Source organism: Tyto alba, unplaced genomic scaffold (genome assembly GCF_018691265.1).
Source record: "Tyto alba isolate M040663 unplaced genomic scaffold, T.alba_DEE_v4.0 Super-Scaffold_5, whole genome shotgun sequence".
NCBI lineage: Eukaryota > Metazoa > Chordata > Aves > Strigiformes > Tytonidae > Tyto > Tyto alba.
In genome coordinates this window covers 7,275,201-7,299,333 of record NW_024881326.1, presented here as the reverse complement: position 1 = coordinate 7,299,333, position 24,133 = coordinate 7,275,201, and the positions used below count along the sequence as shown (strand labels likewise).

Here is a 24,133-nt window from a genome sequence, read left to right as displayed (position 1 = left end):
TCAGTAAAATTAACTCTATGGTACCATTCTTAAAACACTACTGTAAGAGATGCTGTTTGTCACTGTAGCCCCCTGTGCTGGCCAATTAGGGGCTGAATGTCAAAGCAGCACGTAATGTGATCCTTGAATTTAGAGCACTTGATTAACCTTCTAGGGTCAAAGACTTCAGAAGCCCAGTACAGCAAGACTCACTATACGCTAAGTATCACAAACAACCACTGGGCAAACCCCATTTATTAAGAACTGTTAAAAACCTGAACCAGAGGTAGTGTAGGAACTAATTTTGCTCAGATATGGTTATTCATACAACACTGATAGAACTAGGGCAACCCGATCATTCTGCCTGCACAACTCATCCACAAGGGCACGTTCTGATCAACAGAAACTTGATTCTGCCAAGGAAGATGCTGCTGTGGTAGCGGCTCTTCCTTTGACATCAGAAATAAGTTAAACTCATAAATGTTTCCCTGCTTGCCAATTGCTTTAGCTCTTTTAAAACATCTATATTTGTTTAGGATCCTGAAAGGAAACCAAACTCCCTGTGCTTCAGGTCATGAAATTAACAGCTCTCCAGCTAGCCACAGGACAAAACTTGATATCTAGTCACTACCTGCCTATTGGAAGGTTTTATGAAGCACCTGGTTCTTTAGCAGATGCTGGACACATGCTTTGATCAAATCAACAAAGAGCAACTAATTGGGATGTAAATGCATGAACAGATTAGAAGTCAAAGCTTCTGTTTGCCCACCAACATCCAGATCCAGACACGCTGACAATCCCGCTGGAAAAGCTCTCAGAAATGGCATGTGTGTCTACTTAGACTAAAACGAAGCTTTACAAACACCATAGTTAACTTTATTTTTCATACACGCATTTTGCTCTCAGCATATTTGTACAGTCATTTCAAGATCTGGAGAATTATATACACCCCTCTTCATGCTACAACAACCTTAAAGTGCTGGCTCAATTTTTGACTTCTGTTGAAGCCCAAAATAATACTTTATATGTATATATAAAATATATATGTAAGTGCATCTAGGAAACTGCCACATTTTACTAAAATAACTTAGCAAAAGTGATGCAAGATACTTAGATCTGCAATTCGAGCATGAAACCATGGATGGAATCCATCTGCTGGCGGCAGAGAAGCAACACACTCCGACAAGCAGGTGTTACTTGGAAATTGCCAGTCTCACAATAATTCACCATTTACCACTCTGGCAGGGAAATCAAGTATTGCAAGAACAAAGGTACAACACAAAAGACCAAGACAACCAAAACCAAAGCACACAGTCCAACTCAGCAGCATTAAATTACACTCTGAAAAAAAAACACAACTTGGTTCAAGAGCCCATTTGTGGTACAAAAATCATTTTTTTCAGATTCAGGTAAAATTTATCTTTGGTCACAGTGAGGACAAGAATAATTGAACATACAAGTATTTCTCAAACATCAAAATTAAATCTTTAGAAATCTCCCTTCCCTGAATACATAGCTATTGTGAGTTACTTAGTAACATCAGTGTTGATCAGCTCCTTTGTGCATGTGAATTACTGAAGGTGCTTTCCCTACAACATAGATGCAGACTCAATGCACAAAGAGATTAAATGTTACAGCAGCTTTAGCAAACCCTTGCTGCGGAGGACAGACTTGTGTGCTGTCAGTAGCTCTCTGCAGACCTGGCAGCTCTTGAGCTGTCCCACAGTTGAAGATCAGAGTTCACCAGCTGCAAAAGGCTTTTACCAAGATGGACCAAAGAGGCTGAAAGAGCAAGAGGCTTCTTTCATCCTATCTACATGATCCTGACGGGAATGAAGCAGAACACGATCACAGCTGACTAGCTTCTATTTTGGTACAGTTTAGATATAAAACGGAATTGCAAAAGGTATGGCATTAACAACAAAGAAAGCATCTTCAAACAAGTCCGATGCTCTTATTCCGCTGGAAGTCACTTTCTTCACTAAATATATATTAGTTTCTGCTTTATGATCAGCATTCCTCATACTAGAAATTTGTGCTCTTATGCTATTCAACTGTTTGAGAGAGCAATAATTAGGAGGTTAAAAGCAGATTAATCCTATCAAACCAGACTGGTTTTATATCTTCACGTGCATTCCTAGATCACAGCTTTTCAGTGATCCCCTGTTAACCCATGAAAGCTGTCCCAGGGAACTGCAGGAATCTCTGAACAATCTGTCATCTTAGTCTTTGAGAGCTCTCAAAATACTTTTAAGCCTCACAGGGACCAGTGCTGTGTAGTTTCTTTTATGTGCACAGAATCAAAGCTGAGACAAACTACAGCCAGTGAAATTCCAGCCTCCCACCCTCGTTTCACAATTGAGCTCAGAACAAAAGAGAAAACACAGTCAAACAGAATAGCACAGGACACATATCCTTTAGCCGGAATTGGCTTTTCTTAGTGAAAGTTCTCCAGGACTGAGCCTTATCTTAGTGAATAAAGACATTAAAGACATCATGCTAGTGCAAAGCTATTTAACATTCATTAGCAGTCAACTTCTCCATACTGGTGTTAAACAAATTAATTTACTAGAAGAATCTGATGTTCTTCTTATGTTAGTTTATTAGTGAGATCAAGTACTACCTTTACATTCATAAGGAACAGGAAATTCAGATTGATTCACAAGAACAAGCTGCTAATGAAAAAAGAAGAGAGCCATATGCCAAGTTCCCAATGGAAGTCTGTTAAGAGCTTAGTATTCATTTTCATTATAGCATTCACACCTTTAATTATGGTTTTAGCTTTAGCATCATCCAAGATATGCTGTATGCAACTAGAAATCTTCTTGTATAAAAAGATTAAACAGCAGAAATAAAGATTCGTGGATTTCTCCTTTACTCAAAATAATCGCATTTCTCACGTGGACACATCAACCCTACTCAATTCTATGGTCCTCAGAACATTCACTTTCTCCAAAATCACACAGTAGCTTCAAGTAAGTCTGCAACTCATCTTCAGACTCTTGGCATGTTACTCTATTGTGAAGTGTGTTTTTTATTTTTTTAAATAGAGAAGCTATGAATTCATCTGTTTTTCTTCTTTTTAAAGGGGCAGATCAGGGAGTCTGGGAAAAAGAAAAGAGCAAGGAAGGGGGCAACTGAGATGGAATTAAGAGATTATACAGATTGATAGCCAGTGCGACTTTTTCTTCTTCCAATGATATAAGATATAAAGACAAGAATTATAAGGAAGCCAAGTGCCATGCCCACTGCGATGGGAATAAGAAAGTTCAGGTCAGAATCAGCAAAGCATTCTTCAGCTGCAGAAAGAAGAAAAACAAAAAAAGCAAATGAGAATAAATTAGTAAAGGAAATCAAGCATTAGAAACCAAAGAAAGCAAGGAGCAAACAGACTTTTTGAGAACTTACACTGTTATAAATACAATTATACAATTTAAAGTAAAATCAGTATTGAGTAAAGAATTGATAGAAAGATTGACTTCTTTAAGCATCTATACTACACACATAATTTGTATTGGTAACATACTACTTCCCATTTGATGTTTGATTTCATCTTCCTCTAACAGTTGACTCAGATTAGAAATGTGAGGACAAAACAGCACTCTGAGCATGCACTAGCTGATCACACCTCAGAGTTAACAGCAATATAGCAACAAAAAAAGAGACAGACTGGTATATCACTGCCTTGTCCAAGTGACTTCCCAAACCCTCAAGTCACCAGCACTTCTCTAGGTTCTAGACATGAAGAGAACTAACAGACAGCAAACCACATAGCAAAGTAGAAACTTACTGAAAACTGTAAGAGACAGTCAAGATACAAATGCTGAAAGCACTGAACGGAAAACACTGAAAGACTCTCTTTGGGTTGGTAACTTTATTTATTTTCAATCCAAATACAATAAAAAGGTTATATGCAGCCCTTACCAAAATCAACACAGAAAAAAAAAAAAAAAGAAGAGACAGCTGTAATGCTACAGTGGTTTTTAATATACAGGTTGTAAAATATGTGAACAACTCTTTGCTGATACAAACACTCATTCAAGGATTAGCAAAAAGCTCTGGGAACTGATTTCAAATTCAGGGATACACCTTAGACACGGAGGCAGGGCTTGGCATCCTTCCCATCTGCAAAGAGCCGAGCTCCATCTGCGTGGTGCCGAGATGGGATGTTTAGTAAGATACAACACAGCATCTGTGTACTGCCTCAACACAGCAAGGGTGCTTGACTTACACGCTTTTAATAAAGCCGAGCTCCTTATAGAACTTTTTTGCTTGAGTTTAGATTAGAGCAGAGTAAGTGTCATGCACACATCCAATGCTTTATCAACAGTTAGCTATTGATTTAAGTGAATATTTAAACCATTTGAGCCTCTAACTGAATCAGCCTTGGTTATGGGCAAGTTACTGTCTTGATTCTTCACAAAAGGCTACACAAAGCCTTTGGCTAAGAGAAGAGAAAACAACACACGGAAGTTCAGCACCTGAAAATACTAAACTTGGACAATCTGAAGGTACCTACTGCCAAGTAGAACACCCCTTGAAAGGGAAAAAAGAGGAAATACGTACCTTATAGAGTGAGCTAATTCAAAACATTCTGACAACTGAGAAAGCATTTAAGCATCTTAACAAGAGAACTGCATTTGACGTTTAGTCATCTTTCTTCTCTGAAGATCAGCGTACACAATTTAGCTACTCCACCATGGATAATGTGTCATTAATACTAAATACGAGTGAATTTGCTAAGGGTGAAAGGTACCCAGCAGGCAGTGACAGAAATTCCCTTTCTCTCTTCCTTAAAAGAAGGGGATCGCTGCAATACGCACCCCGCTATAGCACTGTTACAATGAATTCCCAGGATGAAAAGGGTTTAAAGTTTTGTACCAGGAACATTCCATCTTTTACCTCTCTCCAGTCTGCCACTGTTGTGGGCACACATCTATCCACATATTGTTACTGTACAACATTTAGAAGCTTCAGAGAAGTGTCTTCAAATGCAGAACCTGGTAAATGCACAGCACAACAAGCAGAGTCCACATCCTGGCCAGGAGAACAGATCTTTCGGCATATTTGGCTGTATGTGTCTCCATTCAAAATAATCAGAAATTTTGGCTCCCAAAATTTTTAGCCCCAGGATAAAATCTATCTTGCCTTTTAATTTCAATCATGAGATGCAACTGATAGCCCAAAATTTTGTTTTTATTTGTATATGCTATACAATAGAGAACAGTGTGGCAAATAAAAAAAAAAAAAAAAGAAGGCATAAATAGGCTGGAAAAGCTTCTTTTGAGGACTACTAGCACGGCATTGTTAAGCTAAAAGATCAGAAATCTTGGTATCTTAGAGCACAATTTTAATATTTAGTAAACTGTATATAAGGCACAGTCAGTAGCAATCAAAACAAACCATAGTCTATGATAGATTATACCCATTAATATTCAACATCCACAAGCACACAAGTTAAATAGTGTTTCCATAGACTAGAACAAATCTATTTTTATTCACATACTGCCACTGCATGTCTGTAATATTCTGAAATTACAAGTGTAGTATTTTAGAAGAACTGAAATCAATTCATCAATTGGTTATGAACTAGAACATATTCTCTCTGAGTCGTTAGGTTCAAGCAGAAACCACGACAATATATTCTGCATCATTTCTTAGCCAGGCTTGTTTTTAACAAACCGTTTGCCTGACCTGGCAAGCAAGCGGTCTTTTGAGCTCAGATTTGATTTTTTTTTTTTTTTTTTAAATGAAGTTAAACTTTCCCATTTTAAAACTACTCACACCCTGCATTACATTGTTTCTTGTAACCAACAAAGCCAGCCGGTAAGTACTAGGACAACCAATCCCCCCAAAACCGCTCCTACCGCTATGGGTACAACAAAGTTGCCTACCTCTGGGCTGCGGTCTTCAGCTAAATAGAAAAACAGCAAGTTTGGAAAAGAGATGTATTTAAATAGAAGTATTTAACACTATAATCTCCCTCTATTTAAAACAGTTATGCCTTTTGCCAACAGGACATCAGACAGTCATCCAGAGAACCCTAACCTCCTCCCCCTCCCCAAAATACAATAGCAATAGTTCTCCTTCCCAAAAATGAAAAACAGACTCCTAATTCTGTAGAATACTTTCCTGAAAAGCATATATTTACATTTTACTGTAGATTTATCATTACTATACACCACAAAGTCCAGTTTTCCAGTGTCTAGATACTCGCTGCAAGTCTCCAGGAGAGTCAACATGACTGGAGATAGAATTACAGTAAAACCAGTAATACTTTGACCAAAAAAATCAAAAAAGTCTTTACCCTTATTGCAGGACAGGAGTAACACCTGCTTGTTCCAAGTTTTGTCATTGACTCTTGCAGACTGACTGGTACGGATAATTTGATGGAAATCTGATGCTCGCAGTCCCACTGTAGCTTAAATTCACTTTGATCATTAGGAACATCACTGTTAAGCTCCTTAACAAAAGCCTATTAAATTATTTGTGGTTTTCTTCACACTAAAAAAGCTTCAGCTGACACTTCAGGAAGGTGCAAATGTTATTTTGACTTTGTGTAGCAGATAAAAAGGTAGCTTTAATATGATGAATACATAAGCAGTACCGCCTAGAATCAAGAAGGAAGGATACAGTAGACTACACTTTCCTCGTCATATGATCACAGAGTTCAGCTAGGCCAGAAAGATATACAGCAAAGGGAAGATTAATATCTCTCAATGCAGAAAAAAGTATGCAGTAGTACTGTTACCAGAAGAATGGGCAGTACAGCCACAATCAACACAGCTTCTACTATTGAGGATGAAGCTACTAACCAATTCCCAGAAGGCTCCCTAATACCTTCCCACTTTTTCTGAACGCAGAGACCGATTTCCTTTTCCAGGATGACTGCAAGAAGAAACTGAACTGTTCACAGCTGTACACCCATTTAAGATGGCTAGCAAAATCAATCATGAAAACATCTTGTCTGGATGGAGCTACAATTGACAAAGAAGTTTACAAGCAAATTCCTAATGATGAAGCAGGTGTGCTGTGTCTCATTAGTTCCCAAGATGTCTTCTGCTAGCAGATTGTACCCAAGCACACTTCAGAACGTGCTGCAGAACAAAGCATTAGAACTCTGCGAGGAGCACCTTCACCAGCTAGATATCAGAACCTCAGATATGGACTGACTGAAGTTGACCTTACTCACTTATTTTAAGAAAAGACAGTACAAGAGGTCTGTTTTCAAATCGCTTAAAAAATATTAACAAGTTTCCTTAAGAAATAGAACGATCTTTATTATTTAGAGCACATGTTGAACAGGTTGACAGTTCCCTACGGAGCAATACATACAGGAAAACTAGTGGTTTTATAACAACAGGCAGTCAGGTGAAACTTAAATGTTTTTTGAACCAGTTATCTGCACATCAGTCTAGGAGTACTTTAATCTCTGAGCCAATCAACTTGCAAATAGAGTTACAGGTTTTTGCAAAACATACTTCTAGTATTGTTAAATTTGGGGAGCAGTTTGCACTAATCTTCTGTATTGTCACTTCAAAACCATGCACAGCTCAAAAGTTTGCATGGTCAGATGAATACAGTCTGGTAACTACTCCTTAACAGAAATGCATGTGTAACTGGTGCCACTGAACATCAGTCACAAAAATGCTAAAAATCTATATGAACTTCTGCATCTGAGGGTATATTAATATGAAAGTCATTACATCCACTTTTTTTTTTTATTAAAATGGTAAGTCTTGAAGCCTGTTTCAGGATTAAATTTATAGTAGTTCCCCACTTTCATTAAAATGAATTTCAGTAACTGATGCAAAATTCAAGCTACAGTAAGCATTATCCACCCATGCTTGCTTCCTTGGCTAGTGTCATGAGTAAACTGTTTTTAACAAAAAAAAAAATTACTGAAAGAAGTGTATGTTATGATTTGTATACAGACATGCCACAGACATCTCTACAACCCTAGAAAACATTAATAAAACACTAAACCAGCTTTGATGCAGGCTAAACTCATTCTAAAGGGGGAGACAATGTTATGTTCATTAAATAACTAGTTTAGGCAGCTCATGTTATGACATATGCAAAAAAACCACACTTACCTATAAGTCTAGAAGACTTTTTTTCCATGCAGTAAAAAGTATGTATTACAGCACAAGGAGGCCAGAGGAAAGTTGTGCAGCAAGGGTTAGTGTCTACAGAGCTGCAGTTTAAGAACAGTCCAGTTGCACTGTATTTTTTTTAAGCTAATTATCCTTTCCATACAGCAAGGAAAAACAGGTGTTGTGGGTCCATCTCAGACTTGTTTGGCTTTTGCATTCTTAACATTAATAAATGCTACACAGCAATCAAACACAAAGTACATTAAACATTCAGAATGCCAATGGCGGGCAGTTATAATGTGAATTTTGATTGGCAGAGAACCATTCAAGATGAAGCTTTAAAGACAGCTCAAGCTGTAACAACAGGTACTGGCTCATTAAATGGAAGCATCTTTAAACAATGGTCATTCAAAGCAACAAGACAGACCAGTTCTGTGCGGAGTATGATATAAAGTTAAGTGCACTTTAAAGTTCTGGAATATTTAGAAAGGTTATTCCCTTTAAACTGATGCCAGCAAAAAAGCTTGCATTAATTTAGCAGAACTCTGCCTTAGTTGAGTATTTTAGACGATTGCCAAGGTATAATAAGCCATGAAGAATTCAGTGCCTAACAGTAACATTTTTTTTTTTTTTTTTGAAAGCATTTGGAAACAGCACTGAAGTCTTCCTATATATCCACCACTTGGCAAGTGTAGGTTACCCATTTTGTTTGTACAGCCAGAGTATAGGAATGATTCCTGAAACTACACCAAGGCAGGAGTAAATACTCAAATTCTGTCAAAAACAAGTAAGTTACTGCTGCCACTTCAAAAGATCACTTAATCACCAGCCTGAAGTTCAATTCTATGAAAAACAAAGTTGTTACTGGGCATCAAACAATCCTTGTTAAATACTATACGAGTCATAGTGACTAATGCTGCCAGCTTAACCCACAACTGTGACAACAACTAAGGAACACAGAGGAGAGAAGCAAGTACAAATTCTATGCTATTCTGGGAGTTGCCCAATGTACATCAGTTTAGAATGTGTTCTTGTTTCAGGCTACAATTTGTAAAAAGCAGAAATAAATCCTAAACACTTTATGGTTTTCACAAGATAAAATCCTTAGCCTAGCAATTCATCCAATATTTGACATCTTCAAAACAGCTATGAAACCCACGTCGTCGTCTTTGAGCAGGAAAACTAAAAACGTAGTTCTGCTTCATCTGAGATAAACGTTCTCTCTGTTTCTCAACTCCAGTTAGCTGTGGCTAGTAATTACTCATAGATTTTGGGTCTTTTTTGGACTTCAGAACTTGCACTTGCTTTGTTTAGAGTGAAATCAGAACAGGAATCACATTTAGATTCATAAAGTTTGATATCCAGCATAGCTTTTTCTTCTGCCAATTATGTAAGCAACCACTATAATGGCAATCAAGCCAGCAAGTGCAGCACCAACTACAATTGGGACTAGAATGCTGTCATCATCCAGCGAACACTCCTGGGCTGTAGATGAGAAAAAGGTTGCAACAAGGAATAAATAAAGACAGAATACTTGCCAAGTTCGGTATAAAAATCTATTTTCCTTAATATGTAGGTGTTAAATATATATCAAGTATTATTACATCTTTAAACTAAGAGAGAAAGAACTGTAGAGGTCTCACGGGTACATCTAGCATATGTTAAGCATTATAACCACTGTGAACACCTGATAAACTACAGTCAGCTAACGGTGTACAAGTTTTCATGTGCACAAATCTGTACTAGATGAGGGAGCAGCTATTCCTCTACTTTTAAGACAGAACCAGGCTCATCTATTTCATGCTTAAGGTGACTCTGGTGCTTTTACTCATTAAGAATAAAGTGATATAGATTTGGTATCAAGAACCTATCCAGAATGGAGACATGTTACAGTGAAATTAAGTAACTATGATTAGGAGAAGGAAGATGTCTGCAATTTGAACTGCAGAATGAAATGGGACTCTAACTCTTTAGAACATATTACGGCAAATACTGTTTACGCTGCATACATTTGGGGAGTTATCTTACCTCTGCCTAAAAACAGAAGTTCAAAAATCTGCACCCAATCTATTTGTCTATACATTAGTCTGGTAAGACTGTGCTGCAAGTATTATCATTAAGTACAGAGACCAGATTACACTAAAGATTAAGAAAGAGGGGATTTAAGCCATTCCAGTTTTCCCCAGACAACACCAGAGTAGTGCACCAAACAAACATTTTGAAATCCTTCTTTAGTTCTGGGCATCTGAGACTGCTTCTGAAAGAAGCTCCGTCAGTTCATTTTTATCCCTCAGCACTCCTGTTCCTTAGACTGACAGGTAAAAAGAAACAAAACACCTAATAGTATTACCAAAGTTCACTTCTGCTGAAGTTCTGTCCCATTTTCTTATACATTCCAGCTACAAAAAGCTCCACGTCATGATGATGTTAGATAACTTCTAACCTATTCTGCAAGACAATGCTTAAGTTCCTCTTCAGTGTCTCTAGCTCCTTCAAGTTTTATGAAGAAGAACTAACATACCTAGCAGACATTTTTAAAATGAGAACAAAGCTTTCCTTGAATGAGAGTCTCAGAACTTCACTTCATGTGTAAAAAAACCCAAACCAAACTGAACAATGGAATAAGAACTTCAAAAATAAAGTGCTTGTACCCAACACTGATGCTTTTTAGCAAATAAGAATTTTGCAAGCATTGCAAGAATTAACAAAAAAAAGAACTCTTACCTGTGGAAAACTTATTTGCCTTCACAAGGAATGGCTGAATCCATAGATTAAAAGTATGTAATTGAAGATGTTCATTAATCTCAAGAGTTTGTTCTTTTCGGCACATATAAGAACTACCAAGGAAAGCATCCCACTTGCTGAAATTGTTGTTATCTGCATGTGAAATGACTAAAGGGGGGGAAAAAAAAAGGAAATTTGCATGCCCACTTTAAATGCAAGAGAGTTGCTAATACAATCATAAGACTAACGAGCTGAACCTAGAGGGGCCAAATTTTCAACACTGACTACTCTGAAAAACAAGTTAGTCTGAAGTGTGATTGATCTCCTTAACCAAAAGAAGTCAGGCACTGAAGTTATTACAGTACTTAGCAGTAACCTGTCCTCCATACAGACATGGCATTAGGCTTTCCTTGTACCTCCACTCATCCTAACATTGCAGACTTGTAAGCATTTTAACTTTAGTGCCTTTTTAACTGCAGTAGCTGTGACAAGCAACTTTCAAAAAAAACGTACTTTTGATTTGGAAAAAAGTATGCTTTAGTTTTTGAAGGACTGGTATCTCTTCCCAGTGAGAGTTAAGTAGAAGTGGTTGGAAGATACAGCAGCATTTTCAAAGAGGACAACAGCTGGTTTAGGAAAACCAAAAAGCCTCAGAGTTGCTACAACTGTATGCCACAACTCAAAAAATTGTTACTGAAAACAGTTATAAAGAAGCCTTCTTAATTTATATATGTTTATGACAGAGAGACCCCATTAGCAGAAGTTTCAGGAAAAAAAGAGAATGATCCCACACTGTTAAAGTAACTCTTATAGCTATTTCTGTTTATTACTTGTGTTCCTAACAATTTAAAGACTTAAAGTAGGAAGTAACAATAAGCATTAACAGCATCGGAAAAAAATTTCAGAAGTATTTGATAGATACAGACATTGAATAAAAGCTTACACTTGCTTTAAGGCAGATACTATCTCTTACCAGAACCATTCAGACGGTTGAGCAGTGTAACATTCACCTCTTTCAGATAAAATTTTTGTACACTTGCGCTTGAATTTTTCTGTTTAAGAAGCAAGAACCAACTGTCAGTGTGTAATTCAACATTTTTAACTTCAAGAATACATCCTTTACAAAGACTAACACATTTACCACAGTCTTACATTTTCTACAACTAATCCAGTTCTCCATTTGCCTTGAGGCAGTCAGCTAGCCAGTTCCACTTCCTACCCGGGAACAGCCTACCACCAGCAAGCGACAGAAGGATTTTACTACGAGTGATTATCATGCAATGCTGTTAAAGTGGAAACTTAGTTTAAGATAAAAGAAGTTACTTACAACAACAAATGTGAAACTAATCAATGTGCTATTTCCATCATTCAGTTTCAGAGTAGCTGTTGTGTTGCCACATGCACCATCTGCACTAGTTGTCTTTGGATTGACGTTGATGAGAAGAGGCTGAAATACAAACATACCAAAGACATTCAGCTGCCATTAGGAATCCATTGTTTCAGTCACTAGTGGTCTTAGGCTAGAAGAGCTTGTCATGAAGATGACAGCAGGAAGATTGAGCCTGGCTACTATCAAACCAAGGCTACTTCAGTTATGTTTACATGCTGGCAATACTGAAGCAAACAAACTGCCCACTGAAGTCTTACTTTTTTATCAGCTTAATACAACCAGTTAGCTTTGGCTCCCTCTGTGGGGAAAGACAGTATCTGCAGGGACCAAGAGCCTTAAAAGCCAAGAAAGTTCCAGGCTTTTAACATCAGAGGTACTCCCAGTAACAAGTTATGTTGAATCCACGTAAGATTTTAAAGCTAGAAATTATGCCACAAAACCATTCTGCAGAGAGGTGCTATATAAAGTACTCAGAAGCAGTTCTGGACACCCAGCAGTGCACAAAGCAAATACCCTGTGCTCACATTTCATACCAAATAATTACAGCAACCTTTCTACTCTTCTAAAATAGAAGAGAAGCACCTTGTCTTGGGAAACATTCAGCTGCAGCCCCACAGTTGCCAGAAAACAAGTTTTATTTCCACTTTTAAGAGAATAGTTTCCTGTGTCTGGATTCTCCACAGGTTTGGGAGCAGTGGTTGGAGCAGGTGATGAAGTGGTGGTAGATGCAGTAGTTATATTGGCAATAGTAGGTGGAACAGTAGGTGCAGAAGTAGGTGTATCAGCACGACATCTAGACTCTGAAAAGAAATTTCAACCATCGTTTCAGAGCTGAAGTTTTATTAAAGTCTTATGACTTAGAGATCAATTCAATACAGACACCGATTTTTCTATTGAAATCTAGGCTTATTGGGAGTCTGATATGCACCAAGTCAGAACACTCAAACTCAGCACTGTGGCACAGTATTCCAAACAATTTAGCTAGCATTTGTTCTGAGAAATTCTGTAATGCCCACGTAGCATATGCAGTATGACTTAACTCCGATAGGCGGAAGTAAAACACACAGACAAAGATAGTTAAGTGGTTATGAAAGTGTGATATGTATCTGCTGCAGACAAAGTAAGCAACCCTACTAAGCTGTATGTACTCTTTTGAGTAGCTGAGCTATGAGATGAGAGAACAGGCTCTGGACTATTTAAATGAAACAGCAGAGGCTACTACTGAAAACGGAAAGCAGTCAGTTAACAACCTTGAAGCTCAAATGATCTAGTCAGCAACAGTAGTTCTGAAGTGCTTATTTTTAATACCCCAATTAGTAGAATAAACACTTTATTAGACTACCACCTTGGCATGGGAACAATCTACTTTACTATATACTACTAAATCTATCCTACTAATCTATTTTTGCAGAAACAAGGAAAGAAGTACTAGAGAATATTTAGATTAATATTATTGAACACAGCAAATCTTAGAACTGGTGGATTTTTTATTATGGGACTTTGCTCCCTGCACTAAGGAGCGATAGAAAAAAGCTCATTCACAAATTGAAATGCTCACCTTTTTTACCAATTGTGCCATTCTCAACAAAAGCCTGCACAGTAACATTCCAGAAAATCTGTGTTACATTTTCTGCTTCAAAAGAGTCGGTATTCTGACACACGAAGACATTATTCAGTTGAACTGGACGCATAGTATCCTTTACAACAATAGTAATTGGTCCTACAAATAAGCAGAAGTATTTTAATGCCTTATGAACTACAAAAACATTCGTAGATAGTGTTATGTTTGATGTAATTCCATAGGACAAAGAGTAAGAGATAATTATGTTTAACAATCCTAACCTCTCTTGAATGATTTACCTGTGTGTCCTGACCTGAAATGCTAAGTAATGCAGAGAAGTAATCAAGCTTCCAAAACTAGATAACCCATTAGAAAGGTGAAGTCTTAAGCTTTAATTTAAGGGAAAAAAATTCTATTATTAGTAGGTATTAGGAGACGGAAAGCCTAACACTGTAATTGCTTTGCTAGTTGGAAGGTCAAGTAGCACATACTAAAATGAATCTTCCATATGCCTGTTGTCTACTAGCAGCACCAAGGCAGTTCAAACAGCTAACCTTCCTCTTCCATTCCACTTAAAGGAATTATACATTCAGTGAAGCTAACCAGGCTGTATTTTTATCCAGGAGGCAGGTATGATGAACAACAGTTAGGGAGTATATGGCATAGAAGTCATTAGATACATTATTAGTCTTTCTGACTTTGAAATAGCCAACCAAGGTCAGGCACATGGGATCTGATACTTGGGGCTGGGATTGTTTCGCAAGTAGGATTCTGTGCCAAACATTACCTTTTCTTTTAGCATCAGGAAATACAGCAGTATCATTGGTATTGTAGGTAAAGGTGATGAAGTCCCCCTGGTAAGTTTCGTTGTTTTTTGTAAAGTTAACGCTCCAAGAGTGGCCTTCTCCAAACTGCACTGCCAGAAGTGCAGCCTGTGTGTCATCGCCACAGATGCTTCCATTGTGTGTCACACTGGGTGACAAATTCAAGGTTGTGTTTTTCTAGAAGAAAAGGGTAGTTTTAAATATTTTCACAGATAGCAGTTCTTCCCCAAGACAACATTATAAATTGTACACAAAATTAGTGAGATTATTTTAGGTTATTTTACAAAATTATGAAAAAGGCACCCTGACATCTGACTTCAAAAGGAGCCGTATCAGATTCAAGTACAGAAGCACAAGTCTAACTTGGCTGTAAATCTGGACTGTGCTGAGCTGCAATTTACATTTTCTGTTTGGACTAAGACCATTACAACACTGATACACAAAAACCAAGAAGTGTGACCACTATGACAATTAAGTAAGTGTAAGAGGGCACTTCCAGTTATTTGTATTATTAACTGAGAACATGTGCTTTCTTTTGAAATTAATATTTAGGAATACTCTTAACAACCAACTTAGTAAAAGGAAAAAAAAAAAAAAAAGCAAATAACCAAATGCACTAGGTAAAAGGGTGTACCTAAAACTTTTACCCAGGACAAAATAGTTCTCTACAAACATTACCTGCAAATACTTACATAATCACTACTGTTTGTTTCGTATTTTATCAAGAATCTCATCATCCATTTTGCATACAAGCATGTAGCATTAGAGGCATCCTTCACATCTACTTCTACTGCATAGGACTGGAAAATACCTGTAAGATATGATTATTAGCTATTAAGATACTGGTTTTACTTCAATTTCTAGAACCACCTAAAAGGACAGGCCATTACAAAACAGTAAATTATTTCAGGTGTGGATTTGATGTGCCTGACACTGAAAGAACAGCTAGAGTCCTAAAAATTATTAAAACTAGGAAGCACACCATAATGTTATCAAAGTTAGATAAAAATGGAGAATGTTTTCTAGTCCATTTACCTGACAAAGACTAATAATCTAAATGAGTTTTCTGGTTACAAACTGAGTAAACTAAAGCATATGAACACAGCACTTAACCAAATACTGCTTGTAGGCCAGGGACTTCCTACCCCTTTATCTGTTTCATCAGGGGTATGACTCAATTTGACCTCTAAGAGATGAGAGCAAGGTGCATTCACTGTGTTTCCACAATTTCTGGCTCAAAAGACAGGGATGTTCAGATTCCCTTTGCATTTCCAGATAACTTTTGACAGTTGTCGGATTTTTCACCCCGTGAATCTCAGCAGAGGCACCGCCAGTTTTGACGTGCGCCGTTGTGGCCGTCGGCCCCCACCGCTCCGCGCCGCCCGCCTACAGGGAGGGCTCACAAGAACCCCACGCCCGGGCAACCAGCCGCCCGGACGCGCCGCTCGGGTGGGTCAGCGGCAGGCTGTCCGCCCCGGCCCGCGGGTGAAACACACGCGTGGGCCGCCCGGCTCGCACCCGGGCCCGGGGGAGGGCGCCGGGCCGGCCCCGCAACCACATCCCGGCGGCGACACCACCAACAGGGTGTCCCCCCCCACCCCCCTCACTCCCCTTCTACGGGTGACAGCGCGGCGGGGACACGGCCCGGCACCGGCTCCGCCCCCGGGGAAGGCGCCGCTGGGCCGAGGCCGCCCCGGGCCCGTCAGGGCCTCGCAGCGGGCAGCTACGCCCCCCGCCCCCCACGCGCGCGTGCCCGACTCCGCGTCACGTGCGCGGCGCAGCAGGGGGGGCGTTGGAGCAGCAGGCGCGCCCGCGGGGACACCTGTCCTCCCCCCCCCACCCCCAACCCCGCAGGCCCCGCCACCCGCGGGGCTGGAGACGGTCGCCGCCCCGCTCACCGGAGGAGCCCAGCAGCAGGAGGAGGAGAAAGAGAAGACGCGAGGACGAGCAGCGCGGTCCCATAGCCCCGGGGGCGGCGGGGGCACCGGGCGAGAACGAGGGGCGAGCGGCAGGGGCGAGCGGGCGCGATAAAAACCTCGCCATCGGTCATGTGAGGGGAGGGGCGGTGCCGCCCGCCCGCCGCCAATCGCCGCGCCGGGGCTCGATTCGATGGCTCGCGGACGGGACGCTAGGCTCGCAGCGCCGCGGGCGGGCGGCTCGGGGCGGGTCCTGCCCCGCCGACTCGAGCGGCACCGGGCAGAGGCCTGTGCCCGGTGCCCCTGCCCGGTGAAGCGGTGGCCTGCTGCAGGTTGCGATGTGGGGCCAGCGGCGCCGGGCGGGCCTGTCCCGGGGAAGCGGCCCTGCTTGAGGGCCGGGGCGGCTGTCGGTGCGCTGCCGGTGTTTCCATCCTCCCACATCGCCCGGGGTTAACGAGGGAGGGACGCTGGCTCTCTGGAGGACTGTACCTCCGCGGTGACTGGGCAGAAGCCATCCCAGTGATGGCCTCTGTAAAGCGGGGAGGGGGCTGGCACCAGCGCGGAGGCTTTGCCGCGTTTTCGCGGATGCTGAAGTGCAAACCGCGGGGCAGAAAGAAGGTGGGAGAAAGCATCTGGCCTGGGCAAATGGGGGAGAAAAGAGCCAGCGGGGTGGAGGGGAGTTAAAGACAGTAGTTGACAAAAAACCTGGTGGAGTTGAGATTGGATGGAGGTATAAAATGTGATGGACATTGGATTACATCCCAGAGAATACTGATTGGGGAGGGAAGGGAAGAAAGGCTGGCTTGGCAAAGAAAGGGGAGATGGGGAAGAGATTGAGGCTGGGAGACAGCAAGGAAAATGGCGGGCAGATGCTCAGCTGCCTGAGGAGATGGGAGCTCTAGACTCGGCGGGGAAGGACCCTCCTGGAATAGCGTACTCCTGTTTCTGATGCTGTGGGAGAACTGCAAATAGTATTTTGAATCATCAGGCACTGAGAGACATGTCCAGTCATGGGGGAAGAAAATGAAAGCTCTTGAAGAAGACAATAAAACACATTGACCTGATACAGTGAGACAGTGGGAGCGTAGATGGTGCTCACAGGAAAGCAGGAAGCCTTGAGGAAGTTGAAATAATGCAATTTCTGATTAAATGTCAGTTAAATACTCTCAGTTGTATGCTTGCAATAGTGTACTTTGCCAAAGAGTATCACAAAACCAAACCTGTCAAGTCAGGATCACCACTGCCACCAGCACACCGTACAAATGGGGATTCCACGCACAAATGCTTGTGTGGTCAGACACATTCATTGCTTCTTTGCATTTCTTTTTGTGCTTAATAACTGAACCTAGAACTGGCTTATCATGAGTATTACATACCTGCACATGCATCTGCATCAGTATTGTTGCATGTTGTCGTGGTTTGACCCCAGACAGCAACTAAGCACCACTCAGCCTCTTGCTCACTCCTACCCCTGGGGAAGAGAATCAAAAAAAGTAAAACTTGTGAGTTGAGATGAAAATGGTTTAAAAACTAAAATAAAATAAATCTAACAACAGCAACAATAATAATAATTAAAATAGTGAAAATATAATAAAAAAGAGAGAAATAAAACTCAAGAAAAGACAAAAAATGTATGATCCAATTGCTTACTGCCTGCTGACCGATGCCTGAGCAGCAACCCACCCCCTAGCCAGCTCCCCCCCATTGTATATTGAGCGTGATGTTCTATGGTCTGGAATATCCCTTTGGCTAGTTTGGATCAGCTCTCCTGGCTGTGCTCCCTCCCAGCTCCTTGTGCACCTGCCCACTAACAGAGCATGAGAAACTGAAAAGTCCTTGATTTAGGATAAGTGCACCTTAGTAAAACTTAAACATCAGTGTGTTATCAACATTATTCTCACACTAAGTCCAAAACACAGCACTGTACCAGCTACTAAGAAGAAAATTAACTCTGTCCCAGCTGAAACCAGGACACATGTGGATATCAAAATTCATGTCATTTCAAAATACTTGGAGTAATTTTTTATTTAGCCTTTGGGCTTAATTTACTGAAAACCTATATGAACAAATAAACTTTATATTTAATAACTGAGCCAGCACTTGCTGTAGGCTGTGGGGGAGCATCCAGTAACAGCAGCGTAGATGAAACCACAAATTCTGAAAGCAGCAAGTCTTTCGTCTGTCTCAGCTCCACCGCAAAGAATGGGGCATTTCAGAGGCTAGGGAGAGTCCTGCTGCTGGGGCTTTTACATTTCCTCAGGCTTCACTGTTTTATTGCAAAGTTCAGTTTTGAAAAAGTGATCTCTCAGGGAGTTAGGAGCAATTACATTAAGAGGATTTGACTATTAGGAGAGAGCCATTGAATTAGACTTTAATTAATTGGAGGAGTAGAAAATGATTGGTATGTTCCAGGCAGTTTTTGTGGTGGAATGTCACCTTTTGTATCAGCTGGACATTTACTTCAGGATATGTAGCTTTATGTATAAACATTGGTATGTTCAAACACCCCCTTGTTCTGAGTGAAGAACCCTGAATATTTTGATCTCTTCCTTGCACGTAGGAAATAGGCTGTAAAATGGCTAGATGTTCTGCAGACATAAAAGGAAGAGTGATTACTTTGTTTCCTGTACGCCAATTTAGTGAAGCTCGAAATGAAATCAAATGGTAGTTATCATAACAAGCAAATCCGTTTCTGTTTAATAACACAGAATAAAAGTGGCATCTGGTGTGGAATTAAAAGAACAGTATAGTTTATATAATTTAGCCTAATAAAAATTACATTGTTTTGCACCAGAAATATAATCATTAATGTCAGAACACAGATTATTCTCTTTCTTTGCACCTGGTTTCTTTGCCCTCTCCGTATCTTCATACCTGCTATATAACTGCCTTCCACTGACACACTGTGCTATTACATCATTTTACCGTAATCTTAGCAGGTGTGCTTTTTATTCAGAGGTTTACTTCTTGCTTGCTGTATCAATCAAGATAAATGAGAGGACAGTTCCTGCCTTGGAGCTATGGAAAAACAATGTATAGGCTCATCCTGCTTTCGGTTAAGACAATGACGAACTGGCTATAGGAGTAGCTTAATAGAAAGATGAAGTACGAATTCAGAGACTGTGAACTGGTCGTTTATTTTCATTGTCACAGAATATCACAGGATAGACTGACGTGCCTGTGGTGTGTATACGTCAAGGCTGAGTCTAGCCACAATGCGGGAAGTGATGAGGCAGCCACAAAGGCTGCCCAAAGGGTTTCAGCCCTTGCGTGGCATCAGTGGGGAGACCAAAGGATGAAATTCCACGTGCAGGGAGTTGGTACAGGCATCTTGCATTCACGTACAGGATGAAGTTTGCCCAGCAAAGCCCACATGCACCAGCCATCTGAATGCATTAAAAGGTTATTAAAAACCATGTACTCTTGCATTAGCACAGTGATGGTCTCCTCTTGCCCAGCCAACTGACAGAAGCTTGGTTTTGGCACAATTCTCCCTAAATAGAGAATTTTGATGCAGTTGCCAAAGCCTATCTCCTGTTTGTAGCTCTGGAAGGAGCAAAATGAAACTCCGTTCCTCCCTCATCTGACAAATCCTCCAGCTTTCCTTAGAAAAAAGATTTAATGGTTGGGGTCAGATGTTGTCTAATTCCTCTTAAATTCCATGGAAAGTTATTGTAGTCACTACTTGTAGGGTTCAACCTCTAACAAATATCCACTGCATCATATTTGTCATAAGTAATTTCTTTGTAGATTGTGGCAGTCTCAAAGTATGGTAAAATTTATGTGATAGTTGGACTTCAGTAATGTAAGATCAAACTCGTATGATCAGCTGTTTTCCTTTAATGACAGAAGTGTAAATGATTGTTACCATAATGCAGAGAAAATGCCTTACCCTTTTGCTTAATAGAGATAAAAGATTTTGCATTTGGCATGATTTTTGGAGCTGCTGATGGATGGTAAGCTGATCCTAGTTTTCTTAGACATTCCTTATGTTTGTTGCTAGATGTGAAAATGTGGACGTTAATGTTTCTGTATGGCACTACATTTTTACTGCATGTTATACTTAGTCTCATGTCAGTAGCTTTAAGAAGGTATTGACATGTAGTGAGAACACATATGCAAAACGATTTTTTTTTTAAGCTTTGGTTCATCAAGGAATATAAATTAATGCCTAATTTCAAATGCATAGACTGTTCTGTGACTTTCATTCACATCATATTCTTGATGTCCAGCATATGCTTAATCCTTTGCAAATCCTCTAGCGGTTTCAGCTGGTTAGATATTATATCTTTAATCAAACTTTTTTTAACCCTGGGACTTGCAAAAATTGATGAATGTGTGTGGTCAGAAGCAAAGTGTTAAGTGTTTAATGAAGCATTGAGAAACTTAATGTTTCTGATCTCTGGTGCAGAAGACGGCTTGCGATGAAAAGAAGAAAGAGCTAATACCTAGGACATGCAGTAATCACTACTTTATTGTAATGTATTTTGATTCATTCTTTTAGATGTCTCTTTAAACAACAGGGAATTTTCTGTATTTTTTTTTATCAGGGACAAGATTATGGCAGATCCAATTCTTCCTTTCCAGGAGTCAGAGAAAGGATTTGGTACCATTTCACATGGGAGGGATGGAGAGAGGAAGAGATTAATGCTGGACAGAGATCACAGGTTCACCTGGCAGAGGGGGTGGACCCGCTTGGGACTGTGCCAACAACTGTGAGAGTTCCAGCTTTTCACCAACGTTTTCCTTCTCATGCAGCCCCATTTTGTAGCCTGTGGAATAAGGATTTGCTGTTATCCAGAGACCATAAAACCATACTTTGGCCAGCACAGTGTGACATCTGTGGTGCTTCAGCTGCGTGTGTTAGCCTGCTCAGTGGTAGGAAAGAGATGACTCCCGCTAGCTCTGCTGTGCTGGCTCTGAAAATCGCTTATTCTCTGAACCAGCGAAAGCTGCGGTTCACTATTGCTCTGAGCAGATGGCAGTGTTTCTGAGCTGCCGGGTTTCTGGAGGAGGTGGTGGTAGGAAACCAAACCATTAAATGCTGCTGCAGGAAACTGCTGAGTCAAGACTGGGACAATCACGTGAAATGCCAGAAAAAGAAACCGTGGTGGGGAGGTGAAGAAAGCAGAGAGCAGGTTGCAGCAGACAGCTGCAAAACTTCCTGCAAAAGTGCTCTGAACTGCCATGTTGAGACACAGCTGGAAAAACACATTCCCAGCTTCGCAGGAAAAAGCAAAGGCACAGGCGGCGGTGTTTCATCACAGGCCTGTTACACAAGCACAACTCTCATATGTGCAACTTGGTTTAATCATATGCTGACTGCCTGGGGAGGCGAGAATGTGGCAGGAGCTGGGCCGCGACGTGGTGCTGGTACAACAGCTGCTCCTTCACAACCGGGCACCCTCGATGCTGCAGGATGCAGGGCGAGATGGTTCCCCGGGGGACTGGGGTACCCAGCTGTGCTCAGAAGCATTTCCAGCTGCTGCTAGATACGATGTGTACTAGAGCACTCAGCAGCCAGGTTAACATGTGGCAGCAGATGAGATTTATGGATTTTGTTCCACACCAAACTACTACTAAATCTAGATCTGTTTAATGTGAGAAAAAACTTGTTTGACTGACAACTCAGCCTATTCTTTGGGCTTGTAACAGCAAGGTAGAAAAATGTCAGTGCTCTCAACCTTGTGTTTTTATCAACATACGTTGCTAACTTGCTGGAAATACATCTGTCAACTTTAGAGCAGAAATTGTTTTGTGGAAATGGCTCTGCCCACGAGGCACCTCCCACTTCCAACTCTTATGAAAGAGATGTTGGCTGTAACTTTTCCTGGGAAATTGCAGCAGGAAGGGAAGCTGTATCTAAAATACAGGGTTGGAAGGGACACTCACTATATAGTCATTTTCATATCTGGATATTTTAACTGCAGGACTTCACTGCCACAGGATCCCTTGGGCCCTAGAATAACATTAAAACCCTTTCACAGAGAGCACATCAGGACAGATGATATATGTAATAACGATGTATGTAATTAGTCTACAGTTTCCAGCTCTGACAGAGGTAGGAAACTAGGTTTGGCAAACTTGGAGCTAATGCCTGTTCACTGCCTTGTTTTGAGCAACAAAACTCGTCTAGGGAATGATCTCTCTCCAGTTTGAGGTTGTGAGTCTGCTTCTTGCTTTTGGAGCTAGGATTTGAAGCAGCTGCTACTGCCATAGGAATAAACAGGAAGACAGTGAAAGGATACACAGGGTGCCAGCTCTGCAAGCAGCAGAAGCACACCCCTTCCTTCAGTTGCAGAACCAGTTTGCTGGAGGAGTGAGTCTGACCTACTCCCTGGCCGCAGCCTACAAGCAAGCTTTACCTGCATGGTGAGAAGGTTCCAGCTCACCTCTGCAGAGGCTGTATTTTGTAATCTTTGTTCCCATCTCATGCTCAAATGCTCTACCTCCCCAGAGCACACCTGGCAGAACTTAGTCTGCGTGGTGTCTTTCCCAGACTTTAGTGAAAATTAGTGGAGCAGCCTTGATTTGAGCCTCAGGCTAGCACCAGCTGAAAGGTTCTCTTGATATCATTAAGGGATTGCTTTTGAAAAAGGTACCCGGTTTTGACCATAGTAACAAACTGTTCTCAGATGTACTTCAAGCTTCAGAGACTACACAAGGGTCAAATAGAACATGCATTGTGACAATATCATATGAGGTTTGATCTGGGAGGGGGAAAAAAGCTATGTATTAAGCGAACATCTTGCTAATAATCCAGCACTGATATTTCATACTGTATTAAAACTACTTACCACTTCAAATGGTAAAAAGAAATCCATCCCATATAATCTTAGATGCAATTTACTTGCATACTAGCTACTCTGTATTTGCAAAGTCATAGTGTCTAAGCTTTGCAAAGAAGCACTGCAACCCTTAGGCCCTGCAATGGCCTGGGCATTATCAAGAGTCTGATGCCTGACACCCTGAGTGCCTTAATTACATAAAGCATCTAAATGTTGGATCTACTGAAAAAGCAGCTACTGCAACTTCCTTATTACTGAAAATATCATTAAATAGAGCAGAAGCCTCTACACTTACACTTTTTTGAAAAGACAAAATTACGCAGCAAAAGCAAGTGAAGATTACTTGGGCATTTTATCACTGAAGTACCTAGTGACGTCCCTATTTTCCTCCAGCTCTAAAATACAGGTGTTTCAAGCTGACAACTGTTTTAAGGAATAAGCTAAAGAACTATCAATCATCAATGTTATAGAAGAAATTTGATTTAACTGTATTCTCTCTGAATAGTCTCATTTGGCATTAGTGGCTTAGCATTAGCAGCTAAAGTAGCTGAGGCCTTAGGCTGCAAGAGCTGACCAAGCATAAACTTTTGATAAAACTAGCACTGCTAACAAAGAACTTGCTGAATTCAGCAGATATGAGTGGAATGAAGAAGATAAGGACCAAGGAGACAATTCCAAGAGTATGAAGTAACTTCAGAAGAAAGTCAGCCCAGAGACAGTGAAAACAGAGACCATCGAGTGATTGGATTTGGGGATCGGGTGATGGGTGGTACAGGTATAACAGAGGCATGAATTGGGGTAGGGGTCCCTCTCCAGAGGCACCCAGCTCCACCTGTAACCAGAGGACTAATAAAA

The 24,133-nt window shown here is 40.7% G+C and overlaps 1 protein-coding gene across 2 annotated transcripts; it reads right to left on the bottom strand.

The window, feature by feature from the left end:
- Positions 1–833: 833 nt before the first annotated feature.
- Positions 834–16,931, bottom strand: LAMP2 (lysosomal associated membrane protein 2). 2 transcript variants are annotated; one of them, XM_042807188.1, is made up of 9 exons: positions 16,473–16,931; positions 15,267–15,385; positions 14,538–14,751; positions 13,748–13,909; positions 12,772–12,989; positions 12,127–12,246; positions 11,773–11,851; positions 10,800–10,967; positions 834–3,278 (listed from the first exon to the last, which is right to left on the bottom strand). In XM_042807188.1, the coding sequence occupies exons 1-9, from the start codon at positions 16,615–16,617 to the stop codon at positions 3,136–3,138; spliced, it is 1,368 nt and encodes a 455-aa protein (XP_042663122.1). In that variant the 5' UTR covers positions 16,618–16,931; the 3' UTR covers positions 834–3,135. The 2 variants fall into 2 exon arrangements, with proteins under 2 accessions (XP_042663122.1, XP_042663124.1); XM_042807190.1 differs by lacking the exon at positions 834–3,278 and adding an exon at positions 7,234–9,560 and having other exon boundaries at positions 16,473–16,691.
- Between the last annotated feature and the right edge of the window lie 7,202 nt (positions 16,932–24,133).